Source organism: Papio anubis, chromosome 5, assembly GCF_008728515.1.
Source record: "Papio anubis isolate 15944 chromosome 5, Panubis1.0, whole genome shotgun sequence".
Taxonomy (NCBI): domain Eukaryota; kingdom Metazoa; phylum Chordata; class Mammalia; order Primates; family Cercopithecidae; genus Papio; species Papio anubis.
This window is the reverse complement of record NC_044980.1, coordinates 134577593-134598151: the sequence shown is the minus strand read 5'-3', so window position 1 is coordinate 134598151 and position 20559 is coordinate 134577593. Positions and strand designations below refer to the sequence as shown.

The 20559-nt window shown below is 48.1% G+C and overlaps 1 protein-coding gene across 5 annotated transcripts; it reads right to left on the bottom strand.

The window, feature by feature from the left end:
- Nucleotides 1–361: 361 nt before the first annotated feature.
- Nucleotides 362–17630, bottom strand: DELE1 (DAP3 binding cell death enhancer 1). 5 transcript variants are annotated; one of them, XM_021939816.1, is made up of 13 exons: nt 17444–17630; nt 16721–16835; nt 15908–16025; nt 13144–13291; nt 11681–11839; nt 11348–11454; nt 11149–11245; nt 7937–8079; nt 6623–6781; nt 6435–6527; nt 3473–3632; nt 1753–1992; nt 362–958 (listed from the first exon to the last, which is right to left on the bottom strand). In XM_021939816.1, exons 1-12 carry the CDS (start codon nt 17472–17474, stop codon nt 1754–1756), a joined length of 1569 nt encoding a protein of 522 aa, XP_021795508.1. In that variant the 5' UTR covers nt 17475–17630; the 3' UTR covers nt 362–958; nt 1753. The 5 variants fall into 5 exon arrangements, with proteins under 5 accessions (XP_021795508.1, XP_021795509.1, XP_031522364.1 ...); XM_021939817.2 differs by having other exon boundaries at nt 11348–11433; XM_031666504.1 differs by lacking the exon at nt 1753–1992.
- Nucleotides 17631–20559: the final 2929 nt, after the last annotated feature.

Below are 20559 nucleotides of genomic sequence, written 5' to 3'. Positions count from 1 at the left end.
TTCCCCCCTCAAATCTTCTTGCCTTTGAATTGGCCAAGCTGGTTGGTCTCCACTCAAACAGTCACGGGATTGTGAGGAGTGGGCCCTCTATCCCTCCCAGCCCCCACCCTCAACCACATCTATGCTATTCAACTTGGGCGAACATCCAGAAGCCAGGGAATAGCTATTCACAAACTCAGTAATTGGACTCATTAGCGTTGACTCAGAAATCTTTTTTTTCCCTAAGTCTCTCTCTTAGAGAAGCTTTTAAGATCCTTTAAATTGGTTAATGGAGAGTTTAGAGATGAGGACGGAGCCTCGGCTTTCAGCTCCCCCTGCCCGTCTACCTGGCTCTTCCCAACATACTCAAGGGCAAGAGTGATGATATAATCCAGTATCTGTTTTATTAAACACCTAGACATTTCTGGCACACGTTTCCCAAACGGGGACCTCAAAATCACACTCTCCAGCTCTAGGACTCCTAGCATTCAATCTACATTTACTCTCCCATGACTAGGACAGTCATAATGCTTTCACATAAAATTGCAGTCTGAACTGATGGACAAGAACCCTGGGACAGGAGTCAGGAGGCCCAGGTCCTCATCCTGGCCCAGAGACTCATAAAGTCATGCAACCATAAGCATCACTGCCTCCCGGGCCAAAGTGAGCACAAAGGTCCTCTCTGTGGTGAAATGCCCTTGCATTTGTCTTGTAAGGTAGGAAGGCAGACACCATTGCCTTTGGTATACAACTGAGGAAGCAATATAGAGTCAGGTCACTGCTTCAAGGTGACATGGCCAGACAAGTGGCAGAGCCAGACCTGGGTCTTCACATACTTTCCTCTTCTTCATTGTACTGGCGCAGGTGCTTAGGGTTTGTGGGGAAGGTGGGTGGGGAACCGGCCTCTTCTTCGGGACTCAAGTTGTGATATCTCTCTGAGAACCCACAGGCTCCATCTTTAGGGCTGAGGTGAGAAGTTCTGAAAGTCAAGCAGACACATCCAGGCATTTGGGCAAGAAACGTCTTCCTTCCAAATCAAAGGTGAAATGAAAATGATTATGAGCCCATGGGGGATGAATAGAGGTGAATGGTGGAGCTAGTCTGGAGGATGGCCTAATTCAGTATTTTTAAGTGCCAGCCATTCACAGAACCGCCCCTATGATTTTTGCTCCCTCTCTGGACCTGTGCCCCCTTTTACGTTGTTTTTCTTTAAACTGATTCACTTTTTTTTTTACAGTTAGCTTTATCCTAGACAGAACATCTGCCAAACTACAGCTCAATATGCTAGTCATATTTTTATATTATACATTAAATATGTAACTACTGAAATAGAAAATATTAATTTGAATACCACCTAAAATCTTCTTGTGAACCAGGGATACACACATCAGACATTGGCAAACAGCAGTACAGGATTAAGTGTGAGAAAACCAAGGCATAGGAAGGGAGAAGGTAAGTTATTTGCTCAAAGACAAAGGCTAAGGTGAGCACAAGGGTCTCTGGACCCTTCAGTAGGGCTTTTCATAGGTCACTGAATGCATCCTTTGGTGCACAGACCAGAAATGACTGTGGATGCATCCAAGGCTCATCTGTGAGGCTACCAAGTGCGGGGGAAGATCAGTCACTTACTAGCCATGTACGTGAAATTGCTTGGGAACCTAAACTCCTGCTGTAATTTCTACCTGGAAAGGGTTACTGATGCTTTATTTTTGTTATCCAACCTCCTGCTCCCTCTGGCCCCTAAGAGGCACCACGGACTATGTTTTATCTCACCTTAGCCAAAACCTAGTCTTACAACACTCCCTTCCAGTGGGTAGGGGGGTGGGAGGATAGCCCTGCTGGAGGATTCCAGGCTGGCTCCGAGATGCCCACTTCTGCAGAGGAGGCCAAGGTTCCCTGTGCTCGAGGCATGTGGTAGGCGTGAGGTTCCTGCTAGCAGGGTGTTCAAGCTGCAGAGGGAGGGGCTGGAGAAAGACTTCAGTCCTGTAACTGTCAGGTCGCTGGGCCCTGGGGCTACAAGAAGAGGTGAGAGCAACTCTTACTCATGCTGTACATTCTTGGACTCCGACTTTGGAGCCAGCACTTCTTCAAGGACTTGGTTCCCCAGGCATTGTTAACTCCCAACCCCAGTGACTCATGAGTGAGCAGGGCTCTCAGAGCCCTAGAAGGGTAATTCAGGCAATCTTGGCATATTGTCTCTCCCACAAAATCATCAGAGCAGCTACCACTTGTTCAATAAGTGGTACTGTGCTGTCAGGCTGTGCTAAGTCCCTTAGAGTCATCTCATTTAACCCTATGACAATCTAATGAGTTAGGTGCTACCATTACCTTCATTTTTAGAGGTGAAGAAACTGAGGCACAAAGCCATGGAGTCCAAGTTCAGTGACAGTGGGGGTTAAAACTCAGGTTTGACTGGGCGCAGTGGCTCACACCTGTAATCCCAGCACTTTGGGAGGCCGAGATGAGTGGATCGCCTGAGGTCAGGAGTTTGAAACCAGCCTGGCCAACATGGTGAAATCCCATCTCTACTAAAAATACAAAAAATTAGCCGGGTATTGTGGTGGGTGCCTGTAATCCCAGCTACTCGGGATACTGAGGCAGGAGAATAGCTTGAACCTGGGAGGCAGAGGTTGCAGTGAGCTGAGATCGTGCCATTGCACTCCAGCCTGGGCAACAAGAGTGAAACACCATCTCGAATAAAAATTAAAAAAAAAAAAAAAAAAACAACTCAGGTTTGTCTGACTCTAAACGCCGCATTCTTTTTTTTTTTTTTTTTTGAGATGGAGTCTCACTCTGTCGCCCAGGCTGGAGTGCAGTGGCGCGACCTCGGCTCACTGCAAGTTCCGCCTCCTGGGTTTACGCCATTCTCCTGCCTCAGCCTCCTAAGTAGCTAGGACTACAGGCGCCCGCCACCTCGCCCGGCTAGTTTTTTTGTATTTTTTTAGTAGAGACGGGGTTTCACCGTGTTAGCCAGGATGGTCTCGATCTCTTGACCTCGTGATCCTCCCGTCTCGGCCTCCCAGAGTGCTGGGATTACAGGCTTGAGCCACCGCGCCTGGCCTGGTTTGGTTTTTTTTGAGACGGGGTCTCGCTCTGTTGCCCAGGCCAGAGTGCAGTGGCACGACCTCGGCTCACTGCAAGGTCCGCCTCCCAGGTTCACGCCATTCTCCTGCCTCAGCCTCCTGAGTAGCTGGGACCACAGGCACCGCTAACCACGCCCGACTAATTTTTTTTTGTATTTTTAATAGAGACGGGGTTTCACTGTGTTAGCCAGGAGGGTCTCGATCTCCTGACCTCGTGATCCGCCAGTCTTGGCCTCGCAAAGTGCTGGGATTACAGGCGTGAGCCACCATGCCCGTCCCCAAAAGCTGCGTTCTTAGCCACCACTGGGGTTGGAAATGATTAGGAGACCAGAGACTACTGCTATCTACTACTCTGTCACAGAGTACTGAGCTCAGGGAATGAACCTGTTGGCTTGGACTTGGGTCTGTACCTGCAGCCTCCATGGAAAAGAGGGCTTGCAGCCTCTCCTGGGCGGCCTCATTTCCCAGAGCTGCTGACTGCCGGTAACATCTCAAGGCCTCTCGTAGATTCCTCTGCACACCAAGGCCTTTCTCATAGCAAATTCCAAGGTGGTACCTGCTCTGTGAGTCCTAAGGAGAAAATGGACAAACAGATACACACATGCAAGAATGAGGAACTGAAACGCTAAGGCAGGAGGAAAGTGAAGTCAGGCATGCTGGGACTTCATCCATGCAGGAACAAGACCCAGCCTTGGCCCGTCCCATAACAAGGGATCTCAACTATGAAACGCCAGAGGCTCAGAGCTCACCCAACACAAAGGAGAGGGGGATCCCTCCACCCAGGGAGATTCCAGCCAGGGCAGTGTGGAGGCTTCTCTTCCACAGGGTGGCTGAAAGCATGCACAAGGAAGACTATAGGAAACAGCCCAGTTACAGGAAACCTGGGAGTCGGGCTCCTACGTTGCCCTGAAACAGCAAGGAGGCGAGGGTGGAGGGTTGTCTTCCCAAAGGCCCTGTGCCTTCCTGAATCTCTGCCTGGGAGGGCTGACAGAAAAAGCAATTCTTCTCTAAAAATCTATGCTCGGCCTGGGCACAGTGGCTCACACCTGTAATCCCAGCACTTTGGGAGGCCAAGGTGGTCAGATCACGAGGTCAGGAGTTGGAGACCAGGCTGCCCAACATAGTGAAACCCCGTCTCTATTAAAAATACAAAAAAAATTAGGCAGGTGTGGTGGTATGCACCTGTAATCCTAACTACTCAGGAGGCTGAGGTAGGAGAATCGTGTGAACCCAGGAGGCGGTGGTTGCAGTGCGCCAAGATCACGCCACTGCACTCCAGCCAGGGCAACAGTGCAAGACTCCATGTCAAAAAATAAAATAAAATAAAATAAAGCTATGCTCTTTGCCCCAGCTCTGGATCCTCGATTCTCTCTCCTCTCACTGAGAACTATGCTCCTGGTAGGAATAGGCTCAGGTAGGTAGAGGTAGAGGCTGGGTGTCCAGCTGCACAGCCAGACTGTCTGTGCTCCCATCACAGCTCTACCATTTACCAGCTGTGTTAACTCAGGCATGTGACTCTAACTCATGGTGCCTCAGTTTCCTCACCTATAAAGTGGGATACTAGTAGCACCTACTTTAGTAGGTTGTTGCAAGGATTAAATACACTATATGAAAAGTGCTTACATTCACTATACGAATCATATTCACTCTCCCAATTAAAAAAACAAAACAGGCCAGGTGTGGTGGCTCATGCCTGTAATCCCAGCACTTTGGGAGGCCAAGGAGGGCGGATCACGAGGTCAGGAGATCGAGAACATCCTGGCTAACACGGTGAAACCTTGTCTCTACTGAAAATACAAAAAAATTAGCCAGGCATGGTGGCGGGCACCTGTAGTCCCAGCTACTTGAGAGGCTGAGACAGGAGAATGGCCTGAACCCAGGAGGCGGAGCTTGCAGTGAGCCGAGCCCGCACCACTACACTCCAGCCTGGGCAACAGAGTGAGACTCTGTCTCAAAAAAAAAGAAAAAAGAAAAAAAACCGAAACAAAACAAAACATTATTGACTCCCAACCATGGTCCCATTTCTCTTCTACCCTCCGCAGTCAAATTTCTGGGAAGAGTTGTCTACACATTCTCCCCCTACTTCTATAACACACGGCAGACTCATGCCTACAGACCAGGTTACAACATAGCAGTGGACACACGTGAGGCCAAAACACCACCCCTGCATCGCTGCTCAGTACCAACCCAGAAAGACACAATTCCCTGTGGGGTGGAAGAGTGTCAGGTCTGAGTCCCAATACAGTGTCACATAGCAGGTGACAGATATCCTTTTGTGCATTTCTCCTGCTAGCATGCTGGTCTGATTATCTGGTGGATACTTGGTGGCATTGGTCCCCTTTGGACAGCTACTACAGATACTTTGGGCAACACAGAGTAGACAAGGAAAAGCATTCTGATGCCCAGGAGTTCAATGAAGCTATCAGTGTGTTGGCCAGAAAACAAAGGAAGCAGCAGTCCCCTATGTAGGGAGATTACAGTTCACGCATATATTGCTTGATTTAATCTAAGACTCCTGGTCCTTCAAGATGCAACTCAAAAGATACACTGGTCAAATACACTTGAGGAATACAGCGAACTACAGATGGCCTTTTCAGTGATCTACAGTGACATAAAGCTTTGAGACTTCCTGCATGAACTGTTTAACTCAGTACTTCCCAAACCCATCTAACCATTTTTTTCCTCTTACGACTTATAAACATCCCAGAGAACTAATGCTTCATGGAACACATCTGAACTGTCTGAATGCCAGTGACCCCAGTTCACAAACAACCAGACATCCCCACCCACCCCCAACTGAGCAGTGTTCCCTGTTTACTGTCTCCACCTGATGCGTCTTCTGATTTCCCTGGGTTACCATCACTTGTAATGATGCGTTTTTCATGTGTACAGGTCACACAGCACTGTCACACCTGTTAGTTATCTCGGTTAGATTTTGATCCTCACAACCACCCTGTGAAGTAGTGGACACGTAAGGCAAGCATTATTATGCTGATTTTACAGAGGAGGAAACAGGTTTGAATCAAGAAGTGAGCAGGCCCAGTAGTGTGCTGGTAAATGTTGAACAACTGGCTCTCGGGGAGGGAAAAAACTCTGCTTTGTGGCGTTTAGCAATTCCTGTGGTGAAAATATTCCCACCATAGCAGATTTTAAGCTGCCAACAGCTCTCACAGCCTGGTACAAGCCAGCTCCGGCGTTCTACTGCAACTGCCCAAGGGTCACACAGTAAGTCAGTGACAGCTAAGGCTTGAAGCCAGGCCAAGGCTCCTATCAAACAATCTCCTCAGCACAGAAGAACTCAGTACCAGTTCCAAAATCCCTTCTCTTATCAGGCTTCATCCCCAACATGCTTGCCCACTAGAGAGCTCATACCCCATTGTTGGCTGCAAGCCAAAGATATTTCACAGCTCTTTTCTCATCCAGGTAGGGCTCCTTGGTGAAAAGCACCCCGAGGAAAGCTTGGGCCTGTGGTCAAGGAGGAAGGAAAAAAAGGCACCTTGGTCACTTTCGGGCTCCACAAGCCCCAGAGACCTTGGACAGACCCTGCCAATGGCACTCACCTCTCTCAAGCCTGAGTCTGCAGCCTGCTTCACCATGGACACTGCCCTCTGCTGCTCAGGGTTCCACGAAGAGGCTGGGTCTCGTAGTAGGCACCTGGCATAGCGGTACTGAGCCAGGCTGTGGCCCTGGCTGGCAGCCAATTGATAATAAAGGACTGCCTGGGGCAAAGGGAGAAACACCCAGTCAGCTGGTAACTCTGTACATCTTTTGCTTTCAGTGAAATTTTAAAAAATTATTTTAATTAAATAATACATAATAATTATAGACTAGTCAGAAAATTCAGATAAGCCAAAATCTTAAAATATAAACCAAAAATAGAAACATAAAATCCCAAGAAATTCAGCCTCCTAAAGATCATTCTTGCTTAACATTTTAGTGTACAGCCTTGTAAATATCTTCTCACATGTATGTGTTAGACATACACACATACATTTTAGACATCTATGCATTTGCACGCACATATGTGTGTGTGCGGGGGGGCAAAGAGAGAGAGACTTAGATCATACTATACATACTATACTACTTTATAACCTATTTTTTTTAACTTTAATGGTACACCATGAATGTCTTTCCCTGACATACATATCCAGCACATCATTTTAAGGCCCAAATAGATGTAATTAACCAGTTTTCTATTGAAGAAACTTTCAGGGTTTTTTGGGTTTTTCTGCCTTCACATACAACTCTAAGAAATACATTCTTATATATAACCTCTTTGTGTTCTGTTTTTTTTTTTTTTGAGACGGAGTCTCGCTCTGTCGCCCAGGCTGGAGTGCAGTGGCCAGATCTCAGCTCACTGCAAGCTCCGCCTCCTGGGTTCCCGCCATTCTCCCGCCTCAGCCTCCCGAGTAGCTGGGACTACAGGCGCCCGCCACCTCGCCCAGCTAGTTTTTTTGTATTTTTTTAGTAGAGATGGGGTTTCACCGTGTTAGTCAGGATGGTCTCGATCTCCTGACCTCGTGATCCGCCCGTCTCGGCCTCCCAAAGTGCTGGGATTACAGGCTTGAGCCACCGCACCCGGCCTCTTTGTGTTCTTATCCCACTTTTTAAAAATTCATTCATCCAATCATCAAGATGCTATTCTAGGCTGAGGATATAGTTGCAAAGAAGAAAGGCAAAATCCCTGCCCTCCCTGAATTTTGAGTCTAAATTCCTGGAAGTTAGGAGCTTCTTTCTTATTTTTCCTTCGCAGCTTGGCTAGAACCAAGTGGAAAAAAGAAGCCAAACTTTCCCGCATCCCTGCCCACTGCTCATTTCTAGACATCAATCTCAGCAGCCCAGCACAGCGGGCGGGCTTGGGGGAAGGGGAATACCTTGCTAATGTCTCTGGGGGTGCCTCTGCCGTGCTCATGACACAAGCCCGCATTGTACTGCGCTTTGCTGTAGCCGTGCGCTGCAGCTTTCTGGAAGTAAGAAAAGGCTGCCGTGTAGTCGCCACTCTTCATGTTCTCCGTCCCTGTAAGAAGGCACAGGGCACAAACACTCACAGCTTCCTCAGTGAACTTCCCCACACCCTCAGCCAGGTACCTACAGACTCCACATCTGATTCTCCTCCCTTTCTTTTTTTGTGCCAGACACTTTACATATATATATATATGTATTATATATATATATGTATTTTATATATATATATGTATTATATATATATATATATGTATTTTTTTTTTTTTGAGATGGAGTCTTGCTCTGTTGCCCAGGCTGGAATGCAGTGACACAATCTCCACTCGCTACAACCTCCACCTTCTAGGTTCAAACGATTCTCCTGCCTCAGCCTCCCAAGTAGCTGGAATTACAGATGCCTGCCCCCATGCCTGGCTAACTTTTGTATTTCTAGTAGAGATTGGATTTCACCATGTTGGCAAGGCTCATCTCAAACTCTTGACCTCAGGCGATCCACCTGCCTTGGCCTCCCAAAGCGTTGGGATTACAGGCGTGAGCCACTGTGTCCAGCTCTTTGCATATATTTCTATCCTCTGAATATTTCACTGGTTTGCCATAGACAGCAGTGGGTTCTGCCCTGCTATAAACCACTCCTCCTTCTCTTGGTAATAGCATCTAGATTTCCCATTGGGAACAACCTGTCCCCTAGTACTGTCAATCAATGTGCTTGTGTTCTTCCTAACCACGGAGGTTCCTTCTCAGGAATCTGAACCTTGATCTGGTTGGGACCAGGAGAGAAAACAGCCCTTGTAGGTTTATTCTGACAGCAGCACTCTGAAGATACTGTCTATCAGCTGCTGCCTCTTGGGTCTCTGGAGCTTCCCTGATTCCTGTCCTTTCTGAGGCTTGGCAGGTCAATAGATCCCAATAGATTCCTTTTGTGCTTAAGTTAGCCAGCATGGGTTTAGGCTGCTCATAACCAACAAACCCTAACTGATACAAGTGATACCGTTAATCTTGTTTTATGAAGAAATTGGGAGCAGTAATACAGCAGTGTCAAGACCTGAATGCAGGCACGTCCAACTCCAAAGCCCATGCTCTTTTCATTGCCCAAACAAAGAGGAAACAGGAAAGGATCAGGGCACGGCCAATTCTCAATTCAAAGCCTTGGCTCCAACTGTCTCTCCTGCCTGGGATCTCTCTTTCCACCTCCACCATCAAAGCTCCCATCCTGTGTCTGCTCTAGAACCTTCAGACCACACTCAGGCTTTAAACACTTTTTTGGCACTTACTTAATATACCAAGCCTTTTCTACAAACTAAACTGTTTCAAAAGAACAAGTCCTGTCTCCTCAATTAGACTGTAAAATCCTGGAGGCAGAAGCAGAAAAAGAATGTAGAAGAAATAACTTCGCCGAGAGTGAAGGCACCATACAAATGCAAAACATGATTATGGCTTATGCTCCTTTTGTGTTCTGCCACCGTTCCAAGTGCTTGCTGAATACATGAATATATGAATGAAGGGATGGGCAAGAAAATTCTGAGAAGAGACTCTTTGCCCATCAAAATCACATAAAGCTAATGAGGGAGAAACCAGGTTCCATTCAGCCAGCAGTGAATTAAACAAAGTTGCCTCCCTGCTGCCTGCAAACTCACTGTCCAGGGTTCACAGAGCCCTCTGCCATTGGGGAAAAGACTCAAGAGCGCAAAGGATCCCACCATCCTCCTGTTTCCCACCTGGCTCACTAATATACCCAGATCCATCTACTCTTCTTGCTCTCTCCTTTCTCTCTTCTAGACCATGCCACCAACACGTTTTCTTTAGCTGTCACCAACAGCGCCTACCTGGTCTCCTTTTTCCCCTCTGGCAATCCTACAATCCATGTCTGTCTACATGGCAGCCAGAGAGATCTTTGGAAAAGTACATCAGATCATGTGACTGCCCCCTTTCCAGCTCCGGCTTAAAACCCTCCAAAGACTTCCTGTCTCACTTAGAAAATCCACACTCTTTGCTGTAGCTCAGAAGACCTCACCTGATCTGACCCCTGCCTGCTTTTCTGGCTTTATCTCCTTCGGCCCTTCTCAAGATCTCTAAGCTCCAGCCACACTCACCTTTCTTTTGTTCCCTTAGCAATCAAAATCCAATCCTGCCTCAGGATTTTTGCGCTTACTTTTCCCACCACTTGGAAAGCTTTCTCCAGATTGAAACAAAAGTGGCTGTTCTTGTGACAGGTCTTAGATCAAAGGTCTTCTGCTCAGTGAGGACTTCTAAATCAAAACTGCTCCTTGTTCAAGTCACCAACACATTCCTTTGTTTTATTTTCTTCATAACATCTATCAATATCTGAAATTCTCTTTTTATTTGTTTTTCAATTATTGTTTTTCTGCTCCCTGAGAATAAGGACTTTGTCTTGTAAATCACTGTATCCCCACTACCTAAAATAGGAACTGGTAAAGGGTAAATGCTCAATAAATTTGTTGTGAGTGAATCGCAGCCTCTTGCCTATCTGCCCACTAGACCCCAGCAGATGCTGTGGGGAGTCTGAGTCTCCACATTAGAAGGCCTAAAAGGAGCCTAGCTATTGCAGAGACCAGGACAAACGGTGGAAGGGTGTTTGGAGTCCCCACATGAGGGTAAGAGGTTCCTGTTCACATATTGAGGGTCTGCTCCAAACCCCAGGAGCCTGTTGTTTCCTAAGTGTGGCAGAGAATGCTGTGTGCCCTCCAAGATGTATTTTCTCCTTCATACACAGTAACTAGTCTCCTTGGTGGCGAGGTGTGGCCACGTGCCTACATTCTGGATAAGGATTTGTGCAACGTCTAGATTAAAGGGAAGGAGTGATCCTTTAGCGTCCCTACCTTGCCCCTTCCAGCTGGCTAGAATATGGACAGGAGGACAGGAGCTGGAACTGCCAAACTGCGCCTCAAGTTGGGAGCCAGTTTTAAAATGGCAGGACACATTTGCGTAAGAATGGGTCCCTGCCACACCAGATTTAGTCTACCTACCTGGGACCAAATAAAATCTCCCTACCTGGGAGAAAATAAAATCTCGTTTAAGCCACTCCCTATCCTGACTATATCTGACCTACCCCATACCCTTTCCATTTTCCCACCCTCCTGCCTTGAGGCAGGGTCCATTTGGTTACCCAGGAAGTTGAAAGCGATGGAAACACTGAGCTGGAAGATCTGCTGAAAGGAAGTCACAGCCTCCTCAAGGGAAAGAGTTTTTGATTTATCTTGTTCCTGGAAAAGAAATATAAAGACTTACCAAGGGATGGTTTACTGGGATTGCCACCTGCCCAAGAGAATGTTATGAAGAGCCAGGTGGCCAAATCTGGATAATACCTTTTCACCAGTGGGCTGAGGCTGGGCTGGTTTTGCCTTGGACTCGATGCTGCCACTGGCATGCAGGAAGCCAAAATCACTGGGACCTGCAAGGGAAAGGCCGACAACTGGCCAGGGCAAAGGAGAAAGTTGTACTTCTTTTCTCCGACTCTTCCAATCTACCCAGGCTTTCCATCCAGCACCCTCACCAGGAACCGAAATAACCCTGAATCACCTCACAAGGCGTGGGACCTCACAGGAATGCCAATTCCCTTCACAGCAACCAACACCCCTCTGCCCAGTTGGCCACCACCACCCCCTGCCTTCTGCTGATTCCATGAGGCAGGGACATACCTTCCTCAGAGGGGTCCTGAGGACGAGCTGCTCTCAAGGAGTTGTGTGAGAAGTTCTGGGGCTGAGCTGAGGCTTCTTCCTGGCCAAGCCTGGGCTCCCTGAGGCCAGTGTGCCTGGGAGCTGGGCAATCAGGGCTGGGGAGGACGTGTTGTCGCAGTGCTGGAAAGAGACAGCAAGAGTAGTCAGGTCTGGGCCAGGCACAGTGGCTCACACCTATAATCCCAGCACCTTGGGAGGCCTAGGCGGGTGGATCACCTGAGGTCAGCAGCTCAAGACCAGCCTAGCCAACATGGTGAAACCCCATTTGTACTAAAAATACAAAAATTAGCGGGTTGCAGTAGCACACACCTGTAATCCCAGCTACTCAGGAGGCTGAGGCAGGAAAATTGCTTGAACTCAGGAGGCGGAGGGTGCAGTGAGCCAAGATCACGCCACTACTCCAGCCTGAGTGAGAGCAAAACTCTGTCTCAAAAGAAAAAAAAAAGAGTGATCAGGTCAGAAGAGGATCAGTGCAGGCTGCTCGGGCTTGACTGAGTCCTCCCTGAGGTTTTAGAGGCCACAGGAAGAATTTTGAAACTCCTGTGATACTTCCTTCACATTCCTCCTCCTCTGTTTCCTTGGCTTCCCTCCAGAGGAGTCTAGAGGGGCCTGTATTTCTGCTGATCTCCCACCCTAAGCATCAATCAATCCTCTGCCTAAATTCTTCAGTGGCAGGGAGGCACCTACCTTACTCACTGTGGTAGCCCCAGTACCTAGCACTTTCTTTGATATCAATATTGCCAATGATTATCATCATAATAAGGATAAGAACTAATGCTTAAACTAATAATTACTACACACTTACTATGTGCCAGGCACTGCCCTAAGTCCTTGACATGTACTAACTCATTTAGTCCTCCCAAAAAACCTACGGGGTGGGTTTTATTATTACCCCAATTTATAGATGAAGAAACTGAGGCAGAAGGAAGTTAAAAGTGACTTGTTTAGGGACATAAGACTAGTATGCAGCAGTTTTGGGATTTGAACCTCTAGAATCTGACTCTAGAGGTTCAGATTCTAGGCTATGTTCAGTGTTCAGACACTAGGCTATGTTGCCTCTGCACCATGGCACATAATAGGTGCTCAATGAAGATTCATTTATTGATGAATGACTGAGTGACTGACCAGAGAATAATTTAACTGGTTGAATGTGGGCCAGGAAGCCACACCCAGAATCTAAAGTAGTCTGGACCCTGCGGGGCTCCCTTGGTTGGAGGTGATGGGAGGAAATGGAAAGATACTGAGGGGTAGGTGTGGCCCACACCCTGGGTGGATAGAACTTCCCCACATTCCTCTTCCTCTGACTTCAGATAGGAAAGGCAAGGAGCTGCTGATGGCTCTTTTCCTGAGGTGTGTCCAGAGACACTTCCTGGCCCAGAGAAACTCCCGGCCCAGCCCTCCTGTCCCCAGGACTGAGAACTCACAGGAGCAGGGGTGCCACAAGGGAGATGAGAGGAAACGGTCCAGGGGACTGTGCCAGGAGCAGTGTTCTACCTGCGGAGGTCCTGCTGGCAGGGATGCCCGGAAGTGGATCTGCCTTGCCAGCTGCAGGGCCAGCACGGCCAAAGTGCCCTGGGAAAGACAGCACATTAAGGACACGGTCCTTCACCAGTCAACTCCATCAAACCCGGCCTTACACACAAACATCACTTCCTCAGGAAATCCAGGTGGCGCAGCTCCCCGACTACAAACTTTCCCAACACCCTAACTTCTCTGGAGCCCTGACCACACCGGCATTTAAACAATCATCTCCACAGTTATTTATCTAAGGTCTGTCTCTCCTGTTAGTCTGTAAGCACAACATGGGCAGGGGCCATGTATGTTTCACTCACCAATGTATCTCTGGTGCAAAAGTATAGCACAGTGCTAAAATATAGTAGGGACCTAATAAGTACAAACTGAATAAACGCTTGATCAAGTGACTAAATAAGCAAAGACTAGGCAGGCAAAAAGATAATGGGGTAGGTTGGCACCTAGTTGCAAATATAGCAACAGGTCAGAGTTCCTCATTAGGTTCTCTTTCCAGTCTTGCACAACCCCTCCCTCCACCAACTCCCATTCCCCTAATCAAGTCATCCCAGCACACACACATCTCCAGGTGTAAGCTTTGTAAAGGTGTTTCTTCTCTGACAGGTCTGCAGAAGACCTGAGCTAGCTCTTATCCCAGAGACTGCTTGGTTTTCCCTGTCTCCTGTCTCCTTGTGTTATGCTTAAGAAGGTTGCCTCAGGGTCGGGTGCAGTGGCTCATGCCTGTAATCCCAGCACTTGGGAAGCTGATGCAGGCGAATCACTTAAGGCCAGGAATTCAAGACTGGCCAACATGGAGAAACTCCATTCTACTAAAAAATACAAGAATTGGCTGGGTGTGGTGGCGCACACCTGTAATCCCAGCCACTCAGGAGGCTGAGGCATGAAAATTGCTTGAACCTGGGAAGCAGAGGTTGCAGTAAGCCAGGATTGCACCACTGCAGTCCAGGCTAAAAAAACACTGAGGTTGATCCAGATACTTACTTGTTGCTACAGGCACTGCATACAATAGCAAGTAAGACAGACATGGTTTCTGCCCTCATGAAGTTTATACCTTGTGTTTAAAAAGACAACACACAAGTACAGAGAGAAATGAATACAATAACTACTAATGATGCTAAATGCCAAGAAGGAAACCAATCAGGGAGCTACACAGAGCATAAGAGGGGTCCTGACAAGACAAGGAGTCAGGGAAAGCTTCTCTGTGGGGGTGACATGTGAGATAAGGCCAGAAGAAAAGGCACCAGCATTGTGAAGAACAGAGACAAGTATCTATGGTACTGAGGACAGCTTGCAGACCCTTTCATATGAGCAGTAGTGACAGAGCACAGGGATGGCATTGGGACTTCTGGAATCCAGGCCCACTTCCTACTTCTCACTATGGGACAGCCCTAGGGCTCAGATCTTCTCTGGCAACATGGGAAAATGCTCCTCTCTTCAGGGTGTGATATGGCCTTAGTACACAGCTCCTCAGAGAGAGGTAACCCTGTCATGGAGACATCCCAGGCTCAGCTCTGCTGATGTCACCAATTTGCAGATTGAGAAAGCCAAGGGTCACAGAGGTCAAGTCATTTGTCCAAAGTACACAGCATGAAAGCAGCAGGGATGAGCTGTGACAAACATGAGAGTGATGTGTGTGTCAACTTCATTCAGAAGACCTCATAAGCAGAACTTTTACCTGGAGCGTTGCCTGAAAAGCAAAGACTCTGCCCTATGAGACCTAGTATTCACTACTAAGAATCTGACCTTATAGATCAGTTTCAACAAATATCTATTGAGTAACTATTATGGGCTAGGCTCTGTATTAGATGCAGCAACCAAGCAGTAGAACATGAACTCCAGAGTTAAATCTGGCTCCTCCACTTAACAGGTATGAGACCCTATGCATGTTACCTAATATTGCAGAGCCTGAGATTCCTCATCTGTAAAACGAAGGTGATATTTTCCTTGTAAAAATTTTGTAATGATTACACAAGATAATGCATGTATAAAACTTTACATTAATAACTAATGCTATGAGGGCGCAGTGGCTCACACCTATAATCCCAGCACTTTGGGAGGCCGGGGTGGGTGAATCAGTAGGTCAGGAATTCGAGACTAGCCTGGCCAAAATGGCGAAACCCCATCTCTACTAAAAACACAAAACTTAGCCAGGCGTGGTGGCACGTGCCTGTAATCCCAGCTACTTGGGAGGCTGAGGCAGGAGAATTGCTTGAACCGGGGAGACAGAGGTTGCAGTGAGCCAAGATCATGCCACTGCACTTCAGCCTGGGTGACAGAGCAAGACTCCATCTCAGAAAAAAATAAAACTAATTAAAAAATAAACAATTTACAAAATGATGCAATGTACTATTATTTATTGTAAAATCCATGAAGGCAAGAATATATCTATCTTGTTCTCTGCTACGTGTGTAGTGCCTAGCAAAAATGCCTGGCCCAGAGAAGGTGTTATATAAACGTTTACTGAATGAAATGAGGAAAACATACATGGCAGGGGTGGGGAAAGTGGCAATATCTACTTGAATATGCTCCAATATCATGGGTTGCTTGTTAAATGGACACAGTGATTCCCTAGCCCTTGTTTCCAGGGTAGGCTGTATATCCATGCAGGATCATTCTCATCTACACTGAAGGTCAAGGACAAGGCTGGGGAAGCCTTACCCAAGATATGGCATCCCACAGGGTGTTCGGGGAGACACGGGCAGATATCCATTGGAAGGCATCCTTCCATCCATGGGACCTTGGACCCCCACTCGTGCCTGGGCCATGTGGACCTGACCTAGATGATGAAATAAGAGGCTGTCAAGTAGGGGCAAAGGGAGACCAGGGACTGGGCGTGGCGGCTCACGCCTGTAATCCCAGCACTTTGGGAGGCTGAGGTGGGTGGATCACGAGGTCACGAGTTCAAGACCAGCCTGGTCAAGATGGTGAAACCCCGTCTCTGCTAAAAATATAAAAATTGGCTGGGCGCAGTGGCTCACATCTGTAATCCCAGCACTATGAGAGGCTGAGGCAAGCGGATCACAAGATCAGGAGATCAAGACCATCCTGGCTAACATGGTGAAACCCTGTGTCTATTAAAAATACAAAAAAAAATTAGCTGGGCGTGATGGTACACGCCTGAAATCCCAGCTACTTCGGAGAATCGCTTGAACCCAGGAGGCAGAGGTTGCAGCGCGCCGAGATAGCGCCACTGCACTCCAGCCTGGGCGACAGAGCAAGACTCCGTCTCAAAAAAATAAAATAAAATAAAATAAAAATTAGCAGGGCGTGGGGACTGGTGCCTGTAATCCCAGCTACTCGGGAGGCTGAGGCAGCAAATTGCTTGAACCCGGGAGGCGGAGATTGCAGTGAGCCGAGATTGCGCCGCTGCACTCCAGCCTTGGCGACAGAATATGACTCTGTCTCAAAAAAAAAAAAAAAAAAAGGGGGAGACCAGGGGAGGAAATGAGTGGCAAAATGGCAGTATCTTACCTGTCAAGGTTAGGCACAGGAACCAGCAAAGTGGAGGAGGTAGTCTGAGGCCCATCTGGGCTGGTGGACTTAGGAGTCACCCTCCAGAGGCTAGGTCCCAGCGAACGGGGAATAGCTGAAGAGAACAATCAAAACTCAGGCACCTCAACAAGAACCCAGGAATCACTGTCATCTGCCTCAGCAGAGGTTCTTAAACATGGATACACATGGGAATCTTTTATCTACTACAGATTCTAGGGTAGTACCCCAGAACCAATAAACTAAGATTTCTCAGGGTAGAGCATCCACATTTTTTTAAAGCACCCATGTGATTCTGCTGCTCTCCTATGGATGCCAACCACTTTTCTAAGATAACCAAACGTTCATACACATACTTTCACTAATGTTTGCGTCTCTTTGTCTCTAAACCCCTCCTCTCTTCACTGGCTATGCCTACTCCATTGGCCCCTAATCGTCTTTCATTTATTCAGTCCACCATCTCCTGCCATTGGACTCCACCCCCTCCCAACAGTCCCACCATCTCCTTGGACTCCACCATCTTCTCGCTAGGCCCACCCACATCTCAAATTCCAACAACCCCTGACTTCCCCGCCCTCTTTCAGGCCCCACCTTCCTTAGCTCTAACCCCGCCCACGATCGCTTCGGCTGTTTCCTCGGGCCCGCCCCCACTCCAGTTCGGTCTTTGCGGCCTAGAGTGATGCTGGCTGCTGGGACGTCCCTTACCTCGGCCCAGGAGTCCCGGGAGGCGCCACATGTCGCTGCCGGCACCATAGAGAGCTCGCAGCCGAAAGGGCGAGGCCAAACCTCGGGACAGCGGCTACAGAGGCCACTGCAGTGCCCCGAGCGGCCGAGTCCCCGAGGAAGCTTTGAGCCGGCCAATTAGAAGGGAGCCCAGCCGGAAAGACGGCGCTACAGGGAGGAAGTGCAGGGCGGAGGCGTATTCTGGGCCAGCGGGGAGGTGACGTGCCGCAAGGGCATGGGGATGTGGGCCCGGGCTTCCGCGGGGGATGTCCTTGGCGTTCCCAAGCAGAGGCTGGGGACCGCAGGTGGCGAAGCGAGCCGCTCGGAAGCGGGAACCTTGAGAAGCGGTGCTGGAGCGACTTCGGGGGAGCAAGAGGACCTTGCAGACCGTGAGGCCGCGAACGAGGAAAGGCTTCCCCAGGCCCTAGGCTTGAAGAGGTGGGAGTAACCAGGCTCCGTGGGCGGAGGAGAGGACCCCCAGGGTCCCACAAGTGAAGCCAGTAGGCCGAGCTTCCGTCCAAGGCCACCTGCCTGGAGATGCCAGGCCAGGGCCCGACTGCGACGAGAAACCGCACGGAGCAAGGCTTTGATTCTGGCTTCTAGCTCGGGCCCAGTTTTGTCTCACTGTGCAGCTTCATGTCAACCCCTTACCTTGTCCGGGCCCCAATCCGCGCCAGATAGGGTCAAATGGAATGACTGGCCTGACAGGCGGAGATTCTTGGGTAGCTCCTTTAAAAATACCTGACACACCACCCGCATCCTATTAGAACCCTCATCTTCAGACGTAGCAAAAGTTATGTATGTGTTTGTTCTTTTGTGGAAAAGAATAATTCCGGCCGGGCGCGGTGGCTCAGGCCTGTAATCCCAGCACTTTGGGAGGCCGAAGCGGGCGGATCACCTGAGGTCAGGAGTTCGAGACCAGCCTGGCCAATATAGTGTAACCCCGTCTCTACTAAAAATACAAAAATTAGCTGCGCGTGGTGGTGGACGCCTGTAATCCCAGCTGCTCCGGAGGCTGAGGCAGGAGAATTGCTTGAACCCGGGAGGCGGAGGTTGCAGTGAGCTGAGATCGCGCCTGGGTGAGATTGAGACTCCATCTCGAAAAAAAAAAAAAAAAATAGTTCCTTTCACCACACTTGAATTCGTGAAATAACGGAGCTCACATTCAAGTGTAAGATGTTTAGATTTCCTCCCTATCCCCTTTCTCCAGGTATGTGACTTTAAGGTGGGTGGAAGTCTCTACCTGGGGTAAAAGTGTACTGGGGGCACCTACTTTTAGACCCAGGCATGTGGCTTGAAAGTTGTATTAATTTGTTAAACAACTTTTATTTTTCTTTTGAGACGGATTCTCTGTCTCCCAGGCTAGAGTGCAATAGTGTGATCTCGGCTCACTGCAACCTCCGCCTCCCAGGTTCAAGCGATTCTCTTGCCTCAGCCTCCCAAGTAGCTGAGATTACAGGCGCCCGCTACCACATCCTGCTAGTTTTTGTATTTTTAACAGAGACAGGGTTTCACCATGTTGGCCAGGCTGGTTTTGAACTCCTGGACCTCAGGTGATCCTTCCGCCTCGGCCTCCCAAAGTGCTTGGATTACAGGCTTGAGCCACCGCGCCTGGCCGTTAAACAACTTTTGAACCATGTATCAGCCCGTCCTAGGATGTGAGAAGACAGATGAGGAAAGAGCATTTGTGGCCTCCAGGAACTCGGTCCAGTGGATTAGTAGTGGGCTTTGGAGTCCCACAAATCTAGGTTGGAATCACAACTTGCTTACTTCATAGCTATGTTATCTTATGCATGTTCCTTAACCACACTAAGTCTCAAGAGCTTCATCCATAAAATAGGGAAAATAATACCTCATGGCAATTGTTGTGAGGTATAAATAAAATAATACGTTAAAAAATGTTTAGCTTGGTGTTTCAGGAATACCCTTCAAAAAATAAAAAATAAATAAAAATGTTTAGCATAGTTCCTAGCATACAGTAAAAGCCCAGTAAGTGTAAGTTGCTATTAATTATAGTAGTAGGGGAGGTAAGTAGGCAAGTATAATAGATTATGTTCCCATAGAAGCATAAGCAGTGGGTTGTGGGATGCCTTGGAAGGCTTCAGAAAAGTAGTTACATTTGAGCGGGGCCTTTAAATATTGATAAGAGCTTGCCAGGTGGAGAAGGAAGAAAGGCATTGCAAGCAGAGGAAACAATAAATAAAGGCCCAGAAGTTTGAATGTTGGGCGACTATTCAGAAATAGCCTTGCTTCAGGATTTGGAATGGCTACCTTTCACATTCCTTGTGTTACTGTCTTCAAAATAAAGTAACAAACAAGTATGCTGGTTCGGCTGTGTTCTTCCTTCTGAGTCTTTTGTACCCTCCTTCCTTTCAGATTATGCATAGTTTGTGTCATTTCTCAAGGCTGAGCCCAATCCCAGCTCTTCAGTGTAGACTCCTCAACTGTTTGAGCCCTCCCTGCTCCCTACTTTTCCCAATTCCTAAATAGCACTTAATTTCTTACTACACAGTTTAGAAATAATTATATGCTGTCTTGGTATTTATCTCATTTGTGTAACTCTAGCCTTCCCAATTCTCTCCTTTCAGGGCAGGAATGGCATTTTCCTCTTCGTGTCCCACATAGGGCTTGACGTAAATTGTCAGCCCAAAGAATATGTCCAAACAATGCCTGTTGACAGAACACCTTGTACTAATGATTATTACAGCCAAGGGTACCAGACCCCTGCCAGGGGATTTACTGATATGAGTAGAAATGTATTCATTGCACATAAAAACATTAGTTGAGGGCCCTCCCTGTTTGAAGCTAGTAGAAAAGTTTTGAAGGAGAGACTAGGACATCTGTCCCCATGTATAGAATGGCATTATGGCATCTCTTGTCCCCATAAACAGGAACATCAGCAGACCACTTGAGTGAGGGTAGATGGCGAGGGTGGCTGGAGCCCACAGCAGACCACCTGTTCAGTACAGCCCATGGGAGTGCTGTTGGTTGAATGGCAGCTCCCTCAACTGCCAGACCCCAAACTCTGTGGTTTTGGATTGTGGCTCAGTCCCTCTGCACAGTCCCTCAAGTTGACTCAATCCCTCCACAAAGGTAAA

Coding starts and splice junctions, on each gene's coding strand:
- DELE1 (XM_021939816.1), bottom strand. CDS start 17,474: ATGTGGCGCCTCCCGGGACTCCTGGGCCGAG. Junction 11,455..11,680: donor TCAGGACCCCTCTGAGGAAG/GTATGTCCCTGC, acceptor TGCCCTGGCCAG/TTGTCGGCCTTTCCCTTGCA. Junction 6,528..6,622: donor CAGACTCAGGCTTGAGAGAG/GTGAGTGCCATT, acceptor CCTTGACCACAG/GCCCAAGCTTTCCTCGGGGT.